Source organism: Oncorhynchus tshawytscha, linkage group LG29, assembly GCF_018296145.1.
Source record: "Oncorhynchus tshawytscha isolate Ot180627B linkage group LG29, Otsh_v2.0, whole genome shotgun sequence".
Taxonomy (NCBI): domain Eukaryota; kingdom Metazoa; phylum Chordata; class Actinopteri; order Salmoniformes; family Salmonidae; genus Oncorhynchus; species Oncorhynchus tshawytscha.
Genome location: NC_056457.1, coordinates 1,027,016 through 1,052,072, shown reverse-complemented (window position 1 = coordinate 1,052,072; position 25,057 = coordinate 1,027,016). Strand labels below are relative to the sequence as shown.

Sequence of the window (25,057 nt, the reverse complement as noted above, 5' to 3'; positions counted from 1 at the left end):
AGGTCTTTACTTTAGGACCTTGGTGTGGTATGGCTACAATACGTTCACCTGGCTGTGATAGTGGTGTGGTCTGACTGCGATGTTTCAGTCGTAATGAGTACTCTGTGTTTGCATGAGCCTGTTTGGCTTCTTTTCCCTCTGTTTGTATTTTAAGAGCTGACCCTTCCTTTCAGCTTTTAGGACCAGCTGTGGCAACAGCCCATGTACTGTTTGGCTTGGACAAATAAGACCCTGTTTCACAAGTCTACTTTATCAGTGTGCTTGAGACATGTAAAAAACAAGGTACCGTGTGCCCGTGCTGTGAGTCAACATAAGGAGTTTATCATGGTACATTTGCCCAGGAATCCATCGGTTTACAGTGTTTTTCCTGTGCTTTTACAGCACAATGACCATGGAGGCTCCCATTATCCAGTTTAAGACAGATTGGGTTTCTTGCCTTTCTAATGTCCCTGTATGCATCCCAAATGGCACCATATTCCCGACATAGTGCACTACTTTTGACCAGAGCCCCATGGGCCATTACATAACGATCATTTAGACACAGCAGGTTATTGTCCAAGAGAGAACATTGTGTGGCATAGCACAGCTTAAATTGGCATATTGTAACTTCCAAGAAGTATTATATGCAGCTTGTCATGTGTTAAAGCAGAAGATAATATCAGAAAGAGATCGTATCTACTGTAAGTCATATGTTTTTGTGGTGTATTGCTCTACAGTTTTTCTCAGTATCCCCTACTGTAACAGATCTTCAGTGAGGTAATATTGGGCAGGCTGCATTGGCCCTGTCTGTTCCACAGCTCACAGCCCAAAGAGGGCATCAATCTTTTGCAAGCACTGTTATGTTCTCCTAACTTCTATATGTTTCAACTCAGTGCCTCTACCTCGGACTCTGCAGACCACCTCTCTCCTCCTCCCTCACTGACCAAAACCTGAGACTTGCCAGGTGTTTAAAAAATGTATGCGGGAATGCATCAACGTCGAAGGAGGGAGGAAAGCTGCAGGACTATACGGGTGTGTGTGTGTGTACAGATATGGATCATATCAAATCAAATTGTATTTGTCACATGCGCCGAATACAACAGGTGTAGACCTTACAGTGAAATGCTTACTTACAGGCCCTTAACAAACAATGCAGTTTTAAGAAAAATAGGTGTTAAGTAAAAAATGGAATAGTAAAAAATAAAAATAACAAATAATTAAAGAGCAGCAGGAAAATAACAGTAGCGAGGCTACTTACAGGGTGTACTGGTACAGAATCAATGTGCAGGTAGAGTTATTAAAGTGACTATGCATAGATAATAAGAGAGTAGCAGCAGCTTAAAATAGAGGTATGCAAATAGTCAGTCTGGGTAGCCATTGATTAGATGTTCAGTAGTCTTATGGCATGGGGGTAGAAACTGTTTAGAAGCCTCTTGGACCTAGACTTGGCGCTCCAGTACTGCTTGCCGTGAGGGAGCAGAGAGAACAGTCAATGACTATGGTGGCTGGAGTCTTCAACAGCTTTTAGGGCCTTCCTCTGACACCACCTGTTATAGAGGTCCTGGATGGCAGGAAACTTGGCCCCAGTGATGTACACACTACCCTCTGTAGTGGCTTGTGTTTGGAGGCCGAGCAGTCGCCATACCAGGCAGTGAAGTAGCCAGTTATGATTCTCTCAATGGTGCAGCTGTAGAACGTTTTGAGGATCTGAGGACCCATGCCAAAGCTTTTCAGTCTCCTGGGGGGGAATAGGCTTTGTCATGCCCTCCCCGTGACTGTCTTGGACCATTCTAGTTTGTTGTTGATGTGGACACCAAGGAACTTGAAGCTCTCAACCTACTCCACTACAGCCCTGTCGATGAGAACGGGGACGTACTCGGTCCTCCTTTTCCTATAGTCCACAATCATCTCTTTTGTCTTGATCATTTTGAGGGAGAAGTTGTTGTCCTGGCATCACACTGCCAGGTCTCTGACCTCCTTCCTATAGGCTGTCTCATTGTTGTCGGTGACACTGTTGTGTCATTGGCAAACTTAATGATGGTGTTGGAGTGGTGCCTGGCCGTGCAGTCATGAGTGAACAGGGAGTACAGGAGAGGACTGAGCACGCATCCCTGAGGGGTCCCCGTGTTGAGGATCAGCATGACAGATGTGTTGTTACCTACCCTTACCACCTGGGGGTGGCAAGTCAGGAAGTCCACGATCCAGTTGCAGAGGGAGGTGTTTAGTCCCAGGGTCCTTAGCTTAGTGATGAGTTTTTAGGGAATATGGTGTTGAACGCTGAGATGTAGTCAATGAATAGCATTCTCACACAGGTGTTTCTTTTGTCCAGGTGGGAAAGGGCAGTGTGGAGTGAAATAGAGATTGCGTAATCTGTGGATCTGTTGGGGCGGTATGCAAATTGGAGTGGGTCTAGTGTATCTGGGATAATGGTGTTGATGTGAGCCATGACCAGCTTTTCAAAGCACTTCATGGCTACATACTTGAGTGCTATGGGTTGGTAGTCAGTTAGGCAGGTTACCTTAGTGTCTTTGGGCACAGGTACTATGGTGTCTGCTTGAAACATGTTGGTATTACAGACTCAGTTAGGAACAGGTTGAAAGTGAAGATACTTGCCAGTTGGTCAGCACATGCTCACAGTACATGTCCTGGTAATCTGTCTGGCCCTGTGGCCTTGTGAATGTTGACCTGTATAAAGGTCTTACTCACATCGGCTACGGAGAGTGTGATCCGGAACAGCTGATGCTGTCATGCATGCTTCAGTGTTGCTTGCCTCGAAGTGAGCATAGAAGTAATTTAGCTCGTCTTGTAGGCTCTTGTCACTGGGCAGCTCTCGACTGTGCTTCCCTTTGTAGTCTGCAATGGTTTGCAAGCCCTGCCACATCCGACAAGCGTCGGAACCAGTGTAGTCCTTAGTCCTGTATTGACTCTTTGCCTGTTTGTTGCTTAATCGGAGGGCATAGCAGGATTTCTTATCAGCTTCCGGATTAGAGTCCTGCTCCTTGAAAGCAGCAGCTCTACTCTTTAGCTCAGTGAGGATGTTGCCTGTAATCCACAGCTTCTGGTTGGGGTATGTACGTACAGTCACTGTGAGGACGACGTCATCAATGTACTTATTGATGAAGCCAGTGACTGATGTGGTGTACTCAATGCCATTGGAAGAATCCCGGAACATATTCCAGTCTGTGCTATCAGAACAGTCCTGTAGTTTAGCATCTGCGTCATCTGACCATTTCTTTATTGGCCGAGTCACTAAAGGATGAGTGGCTCATTGTGTGTGTGTGCGTGTGGGCGCGTGCATGCATGTGTGTGTGTGCCCTAGGCTTCCTCTCTAATGTCTAGTCCTGTTATGATCTGATCCGAGTACAGTGGTACAGTTGCCCAGAGCAGGCTGTTTTCATCTGGAAGACATTATGGGATCATTTGCTAGACTGTCCAACACAACGCCTCAGAAAAACTTTCTCTTGCCAGCTGTATTAAATGCCCTATGGACTAAACCGTGTCTGTATGCACCTGCGGCTTACATACTGTATGTTGACCTCTGTGTGTGTGTTTGTGTGTCTGTGTGTGTCCTTGTTTGGGAGCCCTATGAGATGAGGACCTAAAGGCCCAGGACAGACAGACAGACACCATTCGAGAGTATAGAGGGGGATACCGTTCATATCAAAACACAGCCTGGACAATCCTCCTGCTGCCCTCCACTCATAATTTCTTTCCTCAGGCTCTACCAAGTTACATTTGGACCCCCCCACACACACACAGAAAGTATCATAATTTGTTATGTTTTGTGTTGTTGTTGTTCCCCCTCATAGACAATAGGATCCAGCTGAGCTATGCCCAGACTATAACAGTCATTAATCTGTCTGCTCCACTCCAGCCCGGGTAGGCCAGTGCCGTGCCAATGGAGCACACACACTCCCTCCCGCAGCGCTAATGGTGAAAATGGTCTGCCAATCCAGAGGGCAAATTAAAAGCAAAAAGGGATGAATCTAATTCTCCCCGACTTTCGCTTCAGTGCCTCCAAATGTATTGCCCTGCCTTCGTACTGCGGGGAGAGAGAGAGAAAGCAATCCTACAGTGACAAATAGGAACATTAGCCCACCTCACACAGCCCAGGAGGAGGCGATGAACCACACTCTAACAATATAACAGGTTTTTAAATGCCTTGAGCTTTTCCTTAGAAATGATTGTCTCTCTATAGCTCTATCTAAAAACATAGAACGATATGTTGTGATATATGGAATATGATCCAGGTAAAGGAATAATGTTATGAAATGCCGTTAAGCTTGATACAAGACGTTACAGTTTCTTTATCAGGTCCATTTATAAACATAACCCATGGCCTAGTGGAAAGCAATGAAACCAATGTTGTTTTATATTCCCTCCTTTGGCAGAACTGTGTCAAAAGAAACGGTCAAAGAGAGCATTCCAAATGGCAGCCTATTCCCTTTATAGTGCACTACATGTGGCCTGGTCAATAGTAGTACACTATAGGGAAAAGGGTGCCATTTGGGACAGAGACCATGTCTGTTCTCTAGTGTTTCTCTTTCGAGACCTGTCGCAAGGGCTAACGATCACACCAAAAACATGTCACCTCCAAACATTTAAAAACAACTCTCTGGGTTAAACTAACTAAACTGGTAAAGCCCAAACAACAAAAGAGATCTGTGACAGCTCAGCTCAGTGAGGCCTAGCCTGCATCCCAAAATGGCACCCTATTCCCTATATGTGGTGAGCTACTTTTGACCAGAGCCCTGTGGGCCCTGATCAAAAGTAGTGCACTACATAGTAAATAGGATGCTATTTTAGACGCAACTCCAGAGAGGCCTAAATGGGGTTTACAGGAAAAGCCTGTTGTCGGCTGTCAAGAAATCCGTCTCGGAGATCTGAAATCCTGCTCAAGTGCTAGCTAGACATCAGGGCTAACAAACTGTCACTTAGGACTGGAGCATAACATCATTACCGTTTGTACAATGAGGCCGCCGGCTGAGACAAAGTATTTTTTTTTTGAGCCTGGCAGGGACATACCTCACCGATTCAGATGGACTGCTCTTACCGTCTTTCTCCAGCATGGGATATTCATTAACCAAAACTATAATAATAGTCTCACCCTCCTCACTCTCCTCACTCCTCCCCCGTCCTCAGTGCCATCCAGGTTTGTATAATGAACTGTCAGTCGCTGAGTCTGACGACGGGGAGGGAATGGTGTGGGCAGCAACAGACTCTACATTTAAACGTCCGACTCCGACCGGAAATGAAAACACACCCTAGTGGAGTTATTATGATTGGTGACTGCGGAGCGGCACGGAACGGGAAGAGTAGTAAAGACCCGCAGTTCCCTGAACTGAAATGTAAACCAGCCCAGCCTAGCTCAGATCAGCCCATTGCAAAACCCAGCCGCTCATATTTTTTAGATGCAACTGGCTGGTGTCTGCAGTGTCTGCTCTTATACACAAGTCATTATCATTAACATTGATGGATCTAGTGCGCCTCCATCCATTAGGTTCCCCCTAATGACGCGGTTGAAAGATCCTGCATATGTGCTCTACCCAACAATCAGATAAATGAATTGGAGCATTTAGACCTAATTATTGCATCTCACACAACACAATAATCCTTTATTTAGGAAATATGAGACAGCGAGCAGACAGATTGGAGAGAAGTTGGCGAGCCTGAATGGGGGGGTCTTGCTTTGCTTTAAGTTGGTTCACGCTGCAGTGGAAGGGTAGCGTAAGGGAGAGAGAGCAAAAGAGAGAAATTGAGAGAGATATAGAGAGAAAGAGGGAGAGAGAGAGAGAGAGAGAGGAAGGGGGAGAGATGGAAAGGGAGAGCGAGCATGAGAGAGATGGGAGGGGATATAAATCAACCACAAAAACTCCTACTGTTAGCAGGGCCCTCTAAACTCTATGTCCTTGTTGCACATGTGAGGGTTTGTGCTGTCTGCTGTTTTGGAAAGATCATTATGTCACGAAAACATGATTACAGAAACTTGGAACATTGTGTAATATAATGGTTTGCTGTAAAATGGTTGTAAATGATTAGCTAGCAATGGCCTAGTTGAAACTGTGACTATGAGATAGCTCTGACTCAAGTTTGTTGCCTCAAGTGCTGAATGACATTCTGATACACAGTGGTACATTCACTGTCAAATAAATAGTTAATGTCACGACGACACACACACTCTAAGAATATATAAGAGACATTATGACCAGTTGTTCCATGAGCCATAAATCAATCCACTCTGGATAAACACCCTTAGACTTGATCTAATCACTAAATGTATAGAGCACATGCTTTGTAAAGGACAGGCTCAAAGTGCAAACAAACACCTTCATTCCTTCCCACCCTTAATCATCACCTTTCAATGTTTATTCTATGGGTTAAACATTTAATGGAAGCAGTGTTTATAGTACAGATTGATGAGTATGGGCTTGTATTTTGCCCATATTACAATCCATTCATTTTCCATAGTACATCTTGTTATCATGAATAAAGCAGGAATGAATAACTACAAATAATTAGTGAATCGCCCAGGGCAGAATGGAAATATGCATTTAGCACTTGCTCCTTTTCAAGTCAGCGCCTGAAATTAAATCACTTAGCTCGGCTACAATACGGCAGTGTTTCTGTGCATATTTGTAGAAGAATGTTGTTATGAATATTCAGGTACTCACGGAGCTGTCACTGAATACCCCAGCAGCTGGTTTTCTAGGAAATGCATGATAACATTACCTGGGGGTTGGGTGACATTGAATAACCTAAATGATTAGTAACTGACTAAATTACTCAACAATTCCCACATACTGAAGTCCAGCCTCATGTCTTGCAACACAGCCTTTACTGTACAAAACCACACCTTGGTTCAATTTCACAATTTAACACAACAGAGTAACTAGCAACCTTATCAAAAAGAGAAAGAGAGAAAAGCGCTCATTGGAAAAGAGAGACAGAAGAGTGGAATACAATAAGGTAGACACAGACAGTGGCAGAGTAGCAGGTACTCATGTGGTCTGTGTCAGTGAGCCATTACTGAGAGAACAGCACCCATTTGTCGCACCATGACATCTGAGAGCCCTGTGGTGACAGAGGAGAGAAGGAGAGGCGAGGAGGGGAAGAGAGTAGAAGAGAGAAGAGAGGAGTCTCCATATAATCCTACTCATCCATGTGATTAAGATAAAATCAAATAAATGTAAATGTTATTAGTCACATGCGCCAAATACAACAGTGAAATGCTTACTTACAAGCCCTTAACCAACAATACAGTTTTAAGAAAAATACCCCCCAAAAATACTATAAGAAATAAAAGTAACAAATAATTAAAGAGCAGTAGTAAAATAACAATAGCGAGGCTATAGACAGGGGGTACCGGTACAGAGTCAATGTGCTGATATGAAGCTGATATGATGAATACTATGACGAATACATACAAAACGAGGAGAAAAAAAATAAAAGACGAGGTGGAAGAGGAAAAAAGTGGTCAGCTGTAAAATATGGGCTCGTGACCAGACAAGATACTGTATGATTTCTGATGTGACAGCCAGCACTGCAAGCAAAACCTATGTAAAAAATAAAATAAAATAAAAAAAACTTTATGGGCCATTTATTGACTACTGTGAGATGCATTCTCCCTCCCTCCCTCGTGGGTAATGAGCTGTGTGTATTCTGCACAGTGGATTCTAAGGGTGGAGGGAGGAACGGGGGAGGAACGGTGTCAAACAGAGGTAAAGCCTGTTTCAAACTGTTTCAAGGCTGGGTGCCGTTTCAAGACTCTTTCCTCTCCACAATGAGGAGAAAGAAAGAAGAGGATAGGAAAAGAGAAAGGGAGTTGGGTAGAGAGATTAAGGAGAGCGAGAGACATAGAGGAGAGGTAGCACAAGAGACAGAGAGAGCAAGAGAGAGAGGTAGTAGTAGTAGGCTAATTGGTGACAACATGAAAAATGCTGGCGGCCTGGAGGAGCAGTGTCATGTGAAGGATTCCTGCCGGGCAGAGCAGACAGGATAGACCAAGCTAGGCCTCTCTCGTCTCTCTCCCAGCTGTCCCCTGATTATTTTATCTGGCTCCGCACTGACTATAGAGCTGGTGGGCAATAGCAATAAATGCTTATTTAATTAAAAGGTCCATCCGTCTCTCTCTTCCTCCCCATCCACCCTCTCCTCTCCTCCCAGAAGACTGCAACAGAGAAACAGCAGAGGTTTAGGGAAGGCCAGGCCCTGCTGCCCCTCAACCAGGTCAGAGAGATATACAGCCAGCTGGGAGAGGCTACAGAGCCTGTGATAAGACAGTGGCTGGCTGGAGAAAGGAGCAGGGAGGACAGGAGGACAAATGATTTTGGGCAGGGCGCCCTTTCTACTCTAACACACACACATACAGAGACACAAGCACACACACACATTTAAGACCGGCAGGCAGCTATTTCTACTCTTGACAGGAAGCGGAAGAGGATGACGATAACAAGCCGCAGTGATTTAGAATGTGTGTGCCAAATGTATTTTGGCGTGACCAGTTATTTGACTTATTGTCAAATAGCCAAGGACACTCACATCCTCTATCTGGTACGCTGATCCTCCCTAGTGATCATTCACCTCTCTTAGCTCCCTTCTCCCATCTGCATTTTCACACTAGCTATAGTATACTTTATTTTTTAAGTTTGTTTGGAAGCCAAATAGGCCATGCTGTAAAGTGTAAAGGGTGCCATTATGGAAGCAGTTTGTGTCCTCCTCTGGCCTCTGGAGGATCCATTGATGGTGGTGCGATGGGAGGGGGTGGCACCTGGGGTACAGGGGTAAAGTATGGCAATGGGAGACCACCATCACCCCATTGCAAAACAATTTGATCTTAAAAGCGTAGTATATTGAGGTGTAGAGTGGCCAAATGCACCATATATGTGCCTATTGAGGCTATTTAGGAAATATAATTATGCCGTGAGAAAAAGGCGGTAGCTTTTCTGGTTTACAAAGAAGAGATCAAGTGGGAAAGCCAACAAAGCGAGTATTTGAGGGGTTTGCTCTAAGTCAATCAGAGAGCAGTGGGGTCCAGAGGCATCCATCAAAGTCTTCTTTGCTGCTGCTGCTGCATGCAGCCAACCCACACACACACACACACAAACACGCAGACACACACACACACCCTTGTCAACCTACAGAGAGCTGTGGAGGTCGGGCCGGGGAAAGACCACACAAGCTATCGATGGACGGGCTGGCAAACCACCCCATGGGGTGCACAAACACACACACACACAGACAGGCAGAGAACGATGGACCACGGATGGTTGGAATGTGCTGGCCTGAAATAGGACGACTATCCTACCTACTGCAAAACAAACCCACTTGGATTCAGAGCCTCTCCTGGTTGATGCTGGAAGCTGGAAGAACAGCCCCCAGTCTCTGAAGGTGCATTTATATTTGGTCCGACAACTCGGCTGTTTATAATTATACCTCGAGTCCTCCATTCCTCGCCCCCCTGCAGCTCATAAAGCACTGAGGCTTTAGGGCAACCAGGCATGGAAGGAGCTGAAGACCAGGGCCACATCAATCAAACCTTGAGGGCCATTCAGGGCTACGCCACTAAACTAAACACGGCTGACGTGCCTGGACATGGTGTATTAAAGACTTCACAGACTCTACAGCTCCATCTGGCCTCATCAACAGGCCTCAACAACCTCCAACTGGTCTCATCAATTGAAAAAGGATTCCATGGACTCCACTCATTCCTCTAGGGACTGGGAGGGTGGATGGAGGGAGGAGAAGAAAGACATTGTGAGGTGCTGTTTTCTACTAATCCCCCCCTACTCCCACCAACATCCCATAATTACCACTCGTTTATTTCCCCTTTCGTTGTTTTGGAAACAGAGAGAAAGAGAGAGAGAGGAGGGGAAAACCTGTTGCTAATCACATCTATATCCAAAAAGAGCTTGAGTTGAGACTGAGTGCTCGTATGTCTTTGGAAACAGAACACCATTGAATTATGGCCTGAGAGTGTAATGCTTTTTCATCTTACGCTGGAAGGAAAACATTTTATGATTTTCTTACAGTCCAAAGATCTCTGTCCATGTTACCATGCTGTCCTCTAATCAAGGTTTGCATCCCAAATGGCACCCTATTCGCTACAAAGTGCACTACTTTTGACCAGGGCCCTATCTTTTGACCAGGGCCCACAGTGCACTAGGGAATAGGGTGCCATTTGGGATGCAACCATGGACTTGACCATAAAGCTCTTTTCCTGGGAGTCGGTTTCAGATAAAAGCAAAAGCATACTATAAGAAATCCCTCAGCTGTGCGGGCTGCGACTTCATCCACCAAAAATGTCCATATAGGGATGCTTGTATGGCTCTGGAGGGAAAAACAAAAAAGGCTGCTGCCAAAAAAAACTCAAGATACTCAATACTCCATCCTCAGTGAACATGGGAGGATTACTCCCCACATTAAAAATGAAATAAAAACCTAAAACTTGATATCTTTATATCGTTGTGTAGCAGAGTTATAGGTCTCCAGTTCAGTTTTTTTTACGACTGTGGCCCCTTACTCCTCTTATCCTTCCATTCCACTTCATCCCACTGTTTCATCTCCCCCTTCTTCTCCTCCTCTGAAGTGGAGTTCTCTCCTGCGGGGTAGAGGAGTGGCTCGCCTCCCAATCGCGGTGTGCGTGAGCTGGGTGCGCATGAATCAAAGTGGTGACAGAGCAGCAGGGAAGATGGCAGATGTCACAGTGAGAAAGCTTTTCAATCAAGCTGTCCTTCCAACACTGGCCAAGGTGAAAACTTCACCCCGGTAAACCCTTCTCCTCGGGGATAGACACACACACACACACACACACACACACACACACACACACACACACACAAACTAGGACTTTACAACCATTAACACTTTGAGTAACATGGAAGATTGATGAGAGAGAGAGAGAGAGAGAGAGAGAGAGGATTCCTACCCCACTCTGTTTTTCAGCCTTTTGTCCTCTAACTCATGACAGAGGTGAACCTCTCTTTTAAACATGACCCCAGAGAGATAGTTTAGACAGGGCTTTCATCTACTCGGAAATGCTAATTACACTAGTTATAATGGATCACCGGATGTGTCAGAGGTACTTCTGTATTCTGTGAATGTAGCAGAAGAAAATTGATTTCTGACGACATGTTTTCTATCATGGCAAGTTATGATTTGGGATAATTCATAGCAACTGTTAACAACTTCACTTGATGGAAATTGCTATCTGTCACGCCCTGACCGTAGAGATCTTTTTATTCTCTATGTTTTGTTGGTCAGGGTGTGACTCGGGTGGGAAAATATATGTGTCTATGTTTTGGTCGGGTATGGTTCTCAATTAGGGACAGCTGTCTATCGTTGTCTCTGATTGGGAATAATACTTAGGCAGCCTTTTTTCCTTTTGTATTTTGTGGGTAGTTGTCTTTGTTAGCGACCTGTATAGCCCTAGTAAGCTTCATGTTCGTTTTTGTTGTTTATTGTTTTGTTGGCGACATTTAAAAGAAAGAGAACGGCGATCGTGACACTATCAGTGGTGCTGTCACAATGTAGTTTGAGATACAATGTACTTCCTACTGTACAACACTGGAAACTGATGTTACGCAGAATTACCAGGTATATCATTTCAACCGCCATCGTCCTATAAGAAACAGTGCTGCTGCTCTCTTCATTTTGTCTCATTGTGCGGATCTGCCTCTGTTATTTGAACTCTGCTTTGATCTTGAAAAGCATAAATGCCTCACTGGTACATTCTTACATAAAAGACAACCATAAACAGCTATAAGTGTCTCAAACAATTTATAACAGCCCAAGCCTCTTCCCCTGGCCCTGAGAGGTCACAGCCTGCCAGCCCATTTTAAAAGGCATGACCTTGCTGATGGAGGATAAAAAAAAGGCCTTGTTACATTCCTGCCTTATTTATTTGTGTCCATGACAACGGCTGATGGACGATCACGCAACCCACTCACAAGTTTTCCTCATTTGCTTGTGCAGTGGTGGAGCGTGAGAGGGGCCTTTAATCCCAAATGGCACTTTATTCCCTTAATAGTGCACTACTTTTAACCAGGGCACATAGGAGTCTATTCAAAAGTAGTGCACTGTATAGGGAATAGGGTGCCATTTGGGACACATCCAGGGTGAGATAAGGGAAGTGAAGCACACTTTATTCAGGGAATTTTTTGGGAGAGATAGAGCCTCTCCAGATAGGAGAGAGAACTCCCACTGATCCCAAAACCCATCAGGAAGCCTCAGATCCAGCCAGGCTGTATAGACGTTGTGTGGCAGTACCAGGGAAAGCAATCACAGCATTGAGTCCCATGCACACACCCTCTTCTTCCCCACAGTACCCCTCCTCTACTCTGAATAACTCAGTGGAACGAGTGGACTTTATTGTTAAACATGAGTGTTGTGTTATGGAGCTATGAGTCAGTCAGGGTGTCAGGATCCCTGCTTAACAAAATAACCCGTATGAAAAGAGAACTCTCCAGAACCAACAGGGGGCTGAGTACTACTTTCCCCTTTCCCTGCTGTAACTCATGTCTGCAATGTAGGTCTGTGTAGCCTGCTTCCCAAATGGCACCCTATTCCTTACATAGTGCACTACTTTTGACCAGAGCCCTATTGCACCTGGTCAAAAGTAGTGCACTATATAGGGAATAGGGTTCCATTTGGACGCAAGCCTGTAGTCCAGCAGGCCTGACCTAGACGAATGCCTGGCAGGGAGGGTGGAGAGTGGAGGGCAGCGGGGCAGGCAGGATGTACATTGTCTCAGGCCACAGAGGAGAGTGTTTGTCTTCCCAGCGGGGTATGTTGCTCTCCGAGGGGGCTACTAGACAGGAGAGGGGAGTGGGGTCATAATTAGAGAGGGGGAAAGGCTGCTTTTTCAAGCCTAGAATTATGGGCAGTCACAGTCAGGAGCGGGGAAGAGAGGAGAGCAAGTGGGGAGCTCACTTCAGAGCCATTGTGTGTGAGGCAAGCTGAAGCTTTCACTCACTCATTGACTGACTTTCTCACTCTCCTTCTCTCCACTCCTTTCTCACCACAAAGGGCAGACCTTCTTCAGAAGGCATTCCCCATTTATTTTCCCCCACCCTCCCCAGCTAGTATAATTGGTTCCTTGGAAGTTGTGTGAATGTACGTTTCTGGTTTCTCATTGGTTCTGGGAATGAAGCTATACGTTTTCTGACTGATAAAAGTGAAAAAAAAATTAACGTTCTGAGAACAGAAGTGAAAATGTTGCCTGTTCTGGGAACGCACATTTTTTTCAGGTTGCAGGGAGGTTCTGAGAATGTTTTACTATGGTTCCCTGAAAGTTTTTCTGGGAGGTTAAATTAACATTCTGGTAATTAAAAGTATAGCGTATTTGAAGGTAATTAAATAACGTTCTAAGAACATGTTCCAATAATAATTTTAATAACACTGCTAGCGTAATAACACTAATTGTATTGAACTCCAAGCACAGAAAGAACACATGGAAATGTGATTATTTTAGTCTATTCAAACAGATCCCAATTCAAAGGAAAAAAAGCACTCAAGAAGAACAGGTGTGGCCAATTAGTGGGCGTGGCCAACACACCTGAACACACTTAACAAGATAGTGGAAAGAGAGAGTTTAGTTGACGTTATGCTGAAGTACTGAAATTCCCACAGAAGAACATGGTTTCTTAACATTCCCCAAACTATTTGAGAACATTTCCAATGTCAAACCAGTTTCAGAACATTCCTAGAACCTTACCAAAATGTAAATGAAATTGTTAGAAAACATTCTGGTAAAGTAATGAAATATCAAGATAATGTTTTTTTTGTTGTCAAATTCCTTAAATGTGTTAAGAATGTTCCAAAGCCAAGCAACTATCCTACACCATTCTCAGAAGGTTGTGGGAAGGTTGTATGAAAATAACCATAGGACAACCACACTCTCACCAAGCTCTAAGAAACATATGGTTCTCAGAACGTTATGTGCTAGCTGGGATACCTCCTCGCTATCTCAGGACTGCACAGGCTGTCACATAGGAATTCACTGTTCTCTGAGCTCCAGCAGGGTAGCCTAGTGGTTAGAGCATTGGACTAGTAACTGAAAGGTTGCAAGTTCAAAACCCTGTGCTGACAAGGTACAAATCTGTTGTTCTGCCCCTGAACAGGCAGTTAACCCACTGTTCCTAGGCTGTCATTGAAAATAAGAATTTGTTCTTAACTGACTTGCCTAGTAAAATAAAGGTAAATTTAAAAAAAAAAATCACAGGCCAGGCAGAAAGTGAAAAGAGGGACAAGGGAATAGGGAGACTCAATCTCATATAAAAAGTATCCTATTCTCATCTCTCCACTTTAACCCATCTTTCTCGCAAAAACGTAGGAGAGGAAAGAGAGAAATTCTCATCTTCTACTTCATCAATCAATTTGAACCCCTCTTTCCCTCAAAAGGTAGCTCTACTCTACTGCACCATAGCTTCAAGGGGATTTCACAATGTGTAGGCCTAGAAAAAAATCTGTGTCTTTTTGTTTGGTCAGTGGATCCAAGCAGATCAATGATTCATTGTGCTGTCAAAAGCATATAATATCGGTGGCATGTTGATTCCAGCCAACGCAGCTTTCACAGAAAGCAACAACAACACAGTCAACAAGGTTTTTTAGCAAAGGTTTTCTAAGTCTCCCATTGAATGGGGTATGTTTGAATTTTACAGAATACGACCTCAATCTTCGAGAAAATCTCCTAATAAAAATGTTTATTAAAACAGAAAAAGACTGTTCAAATTATCATTCCACTTCCTATATGTGAAATACTCTATATATACAATATGTGTATATGGACACCCCTTCAAATTAGTGGATTTGGCTATTTCAGCCACACCCGTTGCTGACAGGTGTATAAAGTTGAGCACACAGCCATGCAATCTCCATAGACAAACATTGGCAGTAGAATGGCCTTACTGAAGAGCTCAGTGACTTTCAATGTGGCACAGTCATAGGATGCTATCTTTCCAACAAGTCAGTTCCTTGGATTTCTGTTCTGCTAGAGCTGCCCCGGTCAGCTGTAAGTGCTGTTATTGTGAAGTAGAACATTTTAGGAGCAACAATGGCTCAGCCGCAAAGTGGGAGGCCACACTAGCTCACAGAAAGGGACCGCCTAGTGCTGAAGTGCGTAGAACGTAAAAATTGTCTGTCCTCGGTTGCAACACTCACTGAGTTCCAAACTGCCTCTGGAAGCAACGTCAGCACAACAACTGTTCATCGGGAGCTTCACAAGCCTAAGATCACCATGCACAGTGCCAAGCATAGGTTGGAGGGGTGTATAGCTCACCGTCATTGGACACTGGAGCAGTGGAAATGCATTCTCTGGAGTGAGGAATCACAATTTTGGAATGAGATGTTCGACGAGCAGCTGTCCACATACTTTTGGTCATGTAGTTAATGTCTGTCACTTGTTTATGACTTCATATCCAGCCAAACATCCATTTCTCCATGACACGGCATAACTGCCACAACTACATGTCTGTCTAACACTTTATCAGATTGTAGTGAATTTAATAATTATCCAGAAGGCAAGCTCATAGAATATGCATTTACTCAATTTTGCCTTCTCGCCAAGAAAGCTGTTCATTCCACTGAAGATCAGAACTAATTTACTTAAAATATTTGTCTTGACGGACCGGGCTTTTACCTCAAACTTCTTAAGGTTTCTGTGAGAATACACATTAGTGCCATGAGAGTCTATATTACAGTGTGTGGAAAGGAATGTAATTCCTTCTTAAGGTTTCTGTGAGAATACACATTAGTGCCATGAGACTCTATATTACAGTGTGTGGAAAGGAATGTAATTCCTTCTTAAGGTTTCTGTGAGAATACACATTAGTGCCATGAGACTCTATATTACAGTGTGTGGAAAGGAATGTAATTCCTTCTTAAGGTTTCTGTGAGAATACACATTAGTGCCATGAGAGTCTATATTACAGTGTGTGGAAAGGAATGTAATTCCTTCTTAAGGTTTCTGTGAGAATACACATTAGTGCCATGAGACTCTATATTACAGTGTGTGGAAAGGAATGTAATTCCTTCTTAAGGTTTCTGTGAGAATACACATTAGTGCCATGAGAGTCTATATTACAGTGTGTGGAAAGGAATGTAATTCCTTCTTAAGGTTTCTGTGAGAATACACATTAGTGCCATGAGAGTCTATATTACAGTGTGTGGAAAGGAATGTAATTCCTTCTTAAGGTTTCTGTGAGAATACACATTAGTGCCATGAGAGTCTATATTACAGTGTGTGGAAAGGAATGTAATTCCTTCTTAAGGTTTCTGTGAGAATACACATTAGTGCCATGAGAGTCTATATTACAGTGTGTGGAAAGGAATGTAATTCCTTCTTAAGGTTTCTGTGAGAATACACATTAGTGCCATGAGAGTCTATATTACAGTGTGTGGAAAGGAATGTAATTCCTTCTTAAGGTTTCTGTGAGAATACACATTAGTGCCATGAGAGTCTATATTACAGTGTGTGGAAAGGAATGTAATTCCTTCTTAAGGTTTCTGTGAGAATACACATTAGTGCCATGAGACTCTATATTACAGTGTGTGGAAAGGAATGTAATTCCTTCTTAAGGTTTCTGTGAGAATACACATTAGTGCCATGAGAGTCTATATTACAGTGTGTGGAAAGGAATGTAATTCCTTCTTAAGGTTTCTGTGAGAATACACATTAGTGCCATGAGAGTCTATATTACAGTGTGTGGAAAGGAATTTAATTCCTTCTTAATGGTTTTGAGCCAATCAGTTGTGTTGGGACAAGGTAGGGGGTAAACAGAAGATAGCCCTATTTGGTAAAAGAACAGCTCAAATAAGCAAAAATAGATGAATGTCAGTCAATTCGGAACATTTTAAGAACTTTGAAAGTTTCTTCAAGTGCAGTCGCAAAAATCATCAAGACCTATGATGAAACTGGCTCTCATGAAGAACGCACAGGAATGGAAGACCCAGAGTTGCCTCTGCTGCAGAGGATAAGTTCATTAGAGTTACTAACCTCAGAAATTGCAGCCCAAATAAATGCTTCACAGAGTTCAAGTAAGAGACACAACATCAACTGTTCAGAGGAGACTGTGTGAATCAGGCTTTCATGATCGAATTGCTGCAAATAAACCATTACTGAAGGACACCAATAAGAAGAAGAGACTTGTTTGGGCCAAGAAACACGAGCAATGGACATTAGACCGGTGAAAATGTGTCCTTTGGTCTGGAGTCCAAATTGGAGATTTTTTGGTTCCAACCGCCGTGTCTTTGTGAGAAGCGGTGTGGGTGAACGGATGATCTCCGCATGTGTATTTCCCACCGTAAAGCATGGAGGAGGAGGTGTGATGGTGTGGGGGTGCTTTGCTGGTGACACTGTCTGTGATTTATTTAGAATTCAAGGCACACTTAACCAGCATGGCTACCACAGCATTCTGCAGCAATACGCCATCCAATCTGGTTTTGGCTTCGAGGGACTATCATTTATTTTTCAACAGGACAATGACCCAACACATCTCCAGGCTGTGTAAGGGATATTTGACCAAGAAGGAGAGTGATGGAGTGCTGCATCAGTTGACCTGACCTCCATAATCCCCCAACCTCAACCAAATTGAGATGGTTTGGGAAGAGTTTGACTGCAGAGTGAAGGAAAAGCGGCCAACAAGTGCTCAGCATATGTGGGAACTCCTTCAAGACTGTTGGAAAAGCATTCCAGGTGAAGCTGGTTGAGAGAATGCCAAGAGTGTGCAAAGCTGTGATCAAGGCAAAGGATGGCTATTTGATGAATCTCAAATATAAAATATATTTTGATTTGTTTAACACATTTTTGTTTACTATATGATTCACTATGTGTTATTTCATGGTTTTGATGTCTTCACTACATTGTAGAAAATAGTATAAATATAGAAAAACCCTTGAATGAGTAGGTGTTCTATAACTTTTGACCAGTAGTGTACATAGGGAATTGAGATGTAACCCTAACCTTCCAAACAAACCCGTTAGGGAGGGAGTGCCAGCAGTCACACATGTTACAACAGAGGTAGGCTCAGCCACTGATGGTTTTTACAAGCACTTTCAGCTTGATTCTTGTTTGGTTTGTTGATAACGGTCATGTAGGAGCACATGTATAGCATGTGTGTTCCATTTGGACCACTAATTAGATTGCAGGGGAGTGCACTGAGGCATGCATTGTAGCTGCCTGCTTCTCCCCTACCCGCTTGTCAATCAGATAAGGAAGGCAATGTCGCCATTCTGGTGCTGGCCATTATCAGTTACCAGTATGTAAGGGGTGTTTGTGTGAGTCGAGCTGCGACTAGACAGCCCATGGTAGTCTGATTACTGCTGTTGTACAAATCACATCAACCAACCGAACCGCTATCTACCAACAAAGACAGCACGGCCATGATGCACCTGCCTCTCCCTCTCAAGCCTTAATCGATTTAGATATGACATGTCCCTCTTGCTACTAACACAATAGCGGCATTCACTTTACAAAGCACCTCTGGGCTACTTGAGTTGAAACTTTTGGAATGAGAGTAATTGAATGACTGCATCTTAATAAACTGCACCCTATGGGCTCTGGTCAAAAGTAATGCACTATGTAGGGAATAGGGCTCCATTTGGCATCCAGACAATGTCACTGACCATCTTCCTCAGCCAGTCTGAAGTGAACACATAACAAGGTGAAATAGTGAAGTGGAACTAGTGAAAGTAAAGTCCCATGAAAACCGCTCCATTAAAACATTACATATGAAACAGTAGCAGACCAAGTAGAGCAGAGGAGAGGTGGTTAAAATAGAAGAGCCTTGAGATCAATCGGGCCATGTTTCTCCACTGTATGTAACTGTATCCCGGATGGCACCCTATTCCCTATGTGGTAGACTACTTTTCAATAGAACCCTATGGAAAACCCTATGGGCTCTGGTCAAAAGTAGTGCATTATGTAGGGAATAGGGTGCCATTTAGTATGCATACAACTGTGTGAACCACATGAGTCACTAGTGACTTGATTAAGTTTTACAGACGTCTCTGCAGATCAGTTGTTAGTGTGTTTCTCTCTAGCACTGAGGTTTATATCCCGTGACCACTCTATGGGCAGCATTACACAGTATTATACACATTACACCCTGGCTCCGCTCCAAACATAACAAGCACATTTGGCAACGGTAGGGACAAGAAAAATAACATGCTCTTTATCTACAACTAACAAATGTACAGGCAGACAAGCAATTGACGGCATGGCAGTTCAGTCCCCACTTGGAAAACAGAAAACTTTAATCGACCTTGGATTGAAACGAACGGCAGAAGTCATTTGAAAAACGACACGACAATGGATCAAACTTGAAGTTCACAGAGTATATTTATTTTAACTGAAAAAGAGTGTGCTTTTAAACAACACCGGAAACTCATTCCTGGTTCATTTCATTAACAAACAGACATGCACTTGCACGCACGCACACACACGTGAACACACAGCCGTCCCGCTGCGCAACCTTGGGTTTTGGGAAACTTTAACAGATGCTGGGTAGTGACACCTGAGCCAGAAGAAGTCAGGACCATCAGGATCCTTCTCTAGAAGACAGGAGTGGTCAACCAGGCAGTAAATCACAGACTGCCCCTTTAAAGAGCAAATAAAGTGGTGTATACCTACAGTTTCTTTTTTCACCACACTTTTTTTGTTGATTTCACTTTGAATTCAAATTTGTTGAAAACTCAATCAAATGTAAATCAAAACTATAGATGTTGAACTGACGTCTGTGCACAGTGGAAAGAGATCATGATAAAACAGCACAATCTTTGGACCTACACTGTATTCAGTGAAAACACAAAGGGCGTAGCAGCGAGAGAAAGAGCTGAGCTTGGGCGTAGTGCGTAGTGGGGATACAGTAACAGTATCCAACCGTATTCACTCTGCGTGTTCTCTAGCTGCCCCTCCAGCATAAACAACGGCTCAGAAGGAACACACACACACACGCAGGGTGGAGGGTAAGGGCGCAGTCAAGGACAGAGGCAGCGCAAGAGCCAGTCAGCCCAGGCTAAGGCATTGCATGTCTTGCTTCACCTCAGGGCACCACTGACACAGGGAGGCAGCAGGTTCATCACATTACTGTGGAGCTCTGGTTTCATAGGCAGCTGCCAGGTTAACCATTTAGCCCTAGTCTGGTCTTAAAAGTTAAACAGGGATTTGTAACTAACCCAGCAAGACGGGTAATGAGTTAGGACATCCACTAAAGTTTAGACAGCCACTAAATGGGATTACTTCCTCAATGATGTGAAACCATGATAACGGAAAAATATTACAACATAGTAATACAATTACTCTCAAACAATGACCAGCAAAGAAACTCCAATCCAAGGATTTTGTTTAATACTCATGTTGCCCAGTACTGCGCGCTCAAGAATTCCACGACCACTAGATGGCGGGCTTTCATGTACAATATGCAGGAGAGGAGTAGAGGGCAGCCAACTTACTTGCACTCTCTGTCCTCGAGATCAAAATGCGGGTTAAAGTTGATTAGAATTCTCTGGTGAGGTCCAGGCGCTGTAATCACCCAAACGCATTTCTGAGATGGCAAATATGATGCCGGATAGCCAGGTGAAGTGAGGTAATTCGCATTCGTTATTCTGATGTTGTCCCCACACTTGTCTGCAAGAAAGAACGTGGAAAAAAATACAGTTAGCACAACACCCCAAAGCAACGCTGATAGCCTACAGAGTCAATCATGTTGGCAAGAGTATGTGTTATAAGCAATTATAGCCTAGGTGTTCTAAACTATAGGCTATATTATTGTAGAGATGGAGATGAGGGGGATCTGTTCAAAATCAAACTGGATTTGAGTTGATCTGAATGTCAAAACAATCATTATAAAAGTACATTCAGGATCATTATTTATAGGCCCACCCACGCCATACAAATATTTTCCTACATTGTCTAAAGATGCCTTAACTAGACCAATCGAATATGCTTTTGGCTAAGTTAGATAGGCTACATGCGTAAAGACGCACGGGTAAGGTACATCCTTTCTGACGATCAAAATGCTAACAATTAGGGAGCCTATTTCCCCCAAATCTGAGAAATTGAGAGTTTGGGACTGTGGTTCTATCTGCATTTTTGTAAAAATGTTGTTATTGACATAGCCTTGTTCTGTTCAATGTTCTCTGCCTATGTAGTACTATATGTACCCCAATTTGGATTGTTAAGTTAAAAATAATACAATATAAACATGTCTCATTTAATTCAAGCTAATTCTCTCAGAATCACATTGTTTCTGATAGAACCTTTATAGTCCCAAACTCTCGAAATCTATTTTAAATGTATTAATTTGCTCAGATGAGATAATACACGTTTTACAGGCTTGACGTTAAACTATACAGTTGTTCACAAACATTACCAAAAGTGTAATTAGTGTTATTATTCTTATTTAGTGTTATTATCGATCACTATTGGTGTTTTATGTTGGGGCATAACTAAATATGTTAGTCACTTATAGCCCAAGTTAAAATTATAAATGTTCTTACGCTTGAAAAATGTTTAAATCTGTGAAATGTCACCGACAGTAATTAGCTACAACAACTCGTAATGACTAAGGGCCATATATCTTGGCAAGGAGTAATTGATTAATGTAGAGGACTGAGAGTGGACGGGGAACGGATACTACACTGTGGCTGTGCGGGGTTTGGATGAGCTTCGATAGGAATGGCCGATATGGTGCCATGTGACTTGTAGACAATATATCATATGGCAATAACGCCAAATAATAAGAATGTATTATAAATCCGAGTACTTCCCAGATTATATGTGGCGAGCTACATTTATTTGTGGATTGGGGGTATGAAAACACAGGCTAAACACAGACACAGACTAAACTTTATTAACAAATGAGTATCGCCTTATAAAACGTATTTTTCTTTTCATACAGACCACTCCAAGCGCCAGAGAATAACGCGCCTTTCTTGTGTCTAGAGGCAAGCCACTTCAAGTAGCCCAAATTACCCTATCAGTTTATCTCAATTTATGTGTGCGCAGTCATGCGTTTGGATTATAACTACAATCTGCCATGTAAAGTAGGCTACTTGAAATTAGTTTTGAATAGGATAGGTGACAATGCGATGTTCAAGAGAATGGGAAATATAGCTAGTTCTTTCTTTCTTTCTTTAGTTTTTCTCGTAAATAAGTTTACTCATAGAAACGAAACAATTAGGCTAAGTGTCGCCTATATGCTACAGCAAGAAACAGCCTACTACTGTACCCAAACTTTGACAGACTCTTTTCATAATATTCTACAAAAATAGAAGAACCTGCACACTCAAATAATAAACCGGTGGCAATGACAGCACTGACCCGCGGGGAAGACTTGACAGGTGAATGCATGGAGGTTTTGAGACTCATGTGTCCTTAAAGGTCAAATGCAGCAGTTTTTGTCTCAATATCAAATAACAATTAAGTACCTTACAGTGATTGTTTTCAATTAAAAATAAGTCAAATTTTGCTAGGACTGTCTGTGAGTGGTCTGAATGAGGAGGGGAAAACTGAAAATTGGATGTAATTGGCAGAGAGGTTTGGAACTCTCTTTTTTATTTGTCTAATAACTAATTTACCGCCTGGTGATGTCACCAGGCATGCCAAAACTCCATCCCACCAAAACAGGCTGAAATTTCAGGCTGTCTTTTCAAACAGCTGTTAGACTACACTAAAATGGTAATTTTCACAATTTCAGAGAATTATTCCAACCTCATTATGTGGATATATAAAACACAGCTAAATCATGTTTGTGGCTGCACTGGGCCTTTAACAACATCAGGATAAGTATCCCAGCATATAATAGTTGTCACTTACCATTTTTGAAAGCTTTAGCAACGAAGATTTCCATTAAGAGGAACAGCACTAATCCACAATGCATCCTTGTTTTGTTTGAAAAATATTCATAGGAAAAACAAAAAACGAACCTAAATAAAACTCCTCCCGAGGTTTTCAGGCCGTGTTAGTCTTCCATATTTTCAAGCTTGGGGCTGAAGGAAAACAAATAAAGCAGAAGTGTCTTGACTGAGGCAGTTGAAATGTGTCTAGATATGTCTCAGGTTGTCTGCTGCATCCTGTCATTCAGCTCCGGTTTCCTCTCTCCTCTTCCAGTTGAGTTCCTCTCTCAAACGCTGGCGTTGCCATTTCCTCCACACAAGTCATCGGAACTAGCAAAGGAAGAAGTAAAAAGCCCAGGCACCAGCACCAACAACTCCCGTTTCAACTCCTTGGAAACGATGACAAGGCAAGAGGTAAACCGTCGGTGCTAAATGGAAATAAATATTGAAAGTAAGCAGCAGCAGTGGTGATGATATTCGTTTCAAATGTGGGCAGATCATCAAATCAAGCTCGTGTTGTGGCCCTTCGCGCCCTGCTCATTCTCAAATCTGACAGGACACGAACTAGTAATACTAACATCTGGCGAAAGGCATTGCCATAAAAGGGGCTTAAAGCGATGGATACACCCCCTAATTTGAGAACGCTTTTCCTCTTTTCAAATAGTGTGCTGCCTGCCTCAGCCTGACTGCTCGAGACGAAATCTCAGAGGGGTCTCTGATTGGTTTGATTACAAATGTGCAAAGCCCAACCTTTGGAAGCCACCTCTCTCTTTATTAGCGGAGGAGGTCTCGGCTCCTGCTCCGAGACTCACTAGACTCGCTCTCACTCGGGCGCTCTCTCTCTTTCAACATCCCTCCTAGGAGATGGACTGTCACAATGTGTAAGATGCCACTAAACTCCCTAATCAACTATGCTAACAAACATCACGACTGGAGAACAATAACATAGACCACTGTCTGCCCCCGAAACTTGAATGTTTGTGTGCCAAACGACTTCTCTCAGAGCTACTAAAGTAATTCGGAATAAATTGAGCTCCCTGGGAGAGAATAGCCTCAATTCTATTTTGTATTCAATATCGAATTATCATGCTAAAGAAGATATATTTATTTGAAATATTCATATGTTTTAACATTGATCTATTTTTTACCCATTAATGGGCTACTTATATACTACTTGTAAAAACATGTTTTATTTTATTTTGTATTTTATTTGACCTTTATTTATCTAGGCATGTCAGTTAAGAACACATTCTTATTTACAATGACAACCTACAGTTAAAGCATGAATCGTGATAGAGCAATCATTAAAACGTCACATTGAAACTTTAGGGAAACCCAATAGAAGTGCAGAGCATCAAGCAATTTGGCATTTCAAACTGTCTCTTCTTATGGCATTGCACAAGATAATGAATTATATTCAACATGGAATGGCTTTGGACAAGCTGCTCTGCTCACATCTGGGATAAAATGGTACGCAACTTCCCTGACACGAATCCAAAAGCGTCTAACATTCCTTACATGTGGACATCTGAATTACAGAGTAATTCAACATTTAAAGCAATATTCTTATAGACACCACACAACTTGCATTCCTTGCGTGCTATGCTGTTCAGAGAGATAATACTTAAATGTAGTGTATTTTCAAAGCCATGTGAATGAAAGCTAAGAGCATTCTTCACTCAGTGCTCTCCATATAGCAAAATTGTTCTGCCTCTCCTGATTTAAACCCAGCCACGTAAAGCAAGCAAACGGCAATCACCTGTGTCTCGTAGACTCACTCACAACCCCATATGTATCCGATATCGAAGCGAAGCAGCTGTCGGCAGCCTGACCGTAACCCCTCTCTCTTTCTCTCTATCAAATGCTGCGGACTTCTTTCCCAAATCGGTAAACATCAAAATCACCACAGGAAAGGACAGGTCTCCACAGGTGATGAGAGAGATAGTAAATTTCCAAGTATTTTACTCGTCAATCAATAGCTTTTATGTTTGCAACCTTCCGCTGGGGCCGGTCCGGGGCAGCCTTGTAGTGCAACTCCTCCGCTCCGCTCAAAGGCACGCAGCCGCTGCCGATATCTCCGAGACTCAACTCAGTGCATAGACAGCCACCTTTCCGCCGTCACAAGTGAGGGAAACGGGATTTGCGCTGACAATGAACAGCTCAGCGCCGGTAATAGACAGCCAGTCAAAAAAAATCACAGCATTGGAGAAGATATCTCCTGTATAGATCCTTGATTGATTTTATGCAT

The 25,057-nt window shown here is 43.0% G+C and overlaps 1 protein-coding gene across 5 annotated transcripts in view; it reads right to left on the bottom strand.

Moving 5' to 3' along the window:
* Positions 1–24,714, bottom strand: part of LOC112228041 (neuropilin-1a) — a 122,652-nt gene extending 97,938 nt beyond the window's left edge. The window contains exons 1-3 of one of the 5 annotated variants that reach the window (XM_042308907.1): positions 24,569–24,714; positions 22,790–23,198; positions 20,425–20,599 (exon numbers count right to left, since the gene is read on the bottom strand). In XM_042308907.1, the coding sequence (XP_042164841.1) occupies positions 20,425–20,599; positions 22,790–22,853 (239 nt within the window). In that variant the 5' untranslated portion in view covers positions 22,854–23,198; positions 24,569–24,714. Of the gene's footprint in view, positions 1–20,424; positions 20,600–22,789; positions 23,534–24,568 lie in introns of those variants that run through there. The other 4 variants (XM_042308906.1, XM_024393182.2, XM_042308909.1 and 1 more) reach the window with 4 other exon arrangements.
* Between the last annotated feature and the right edge of the window lie 343 nt (positions 24,715–25,057).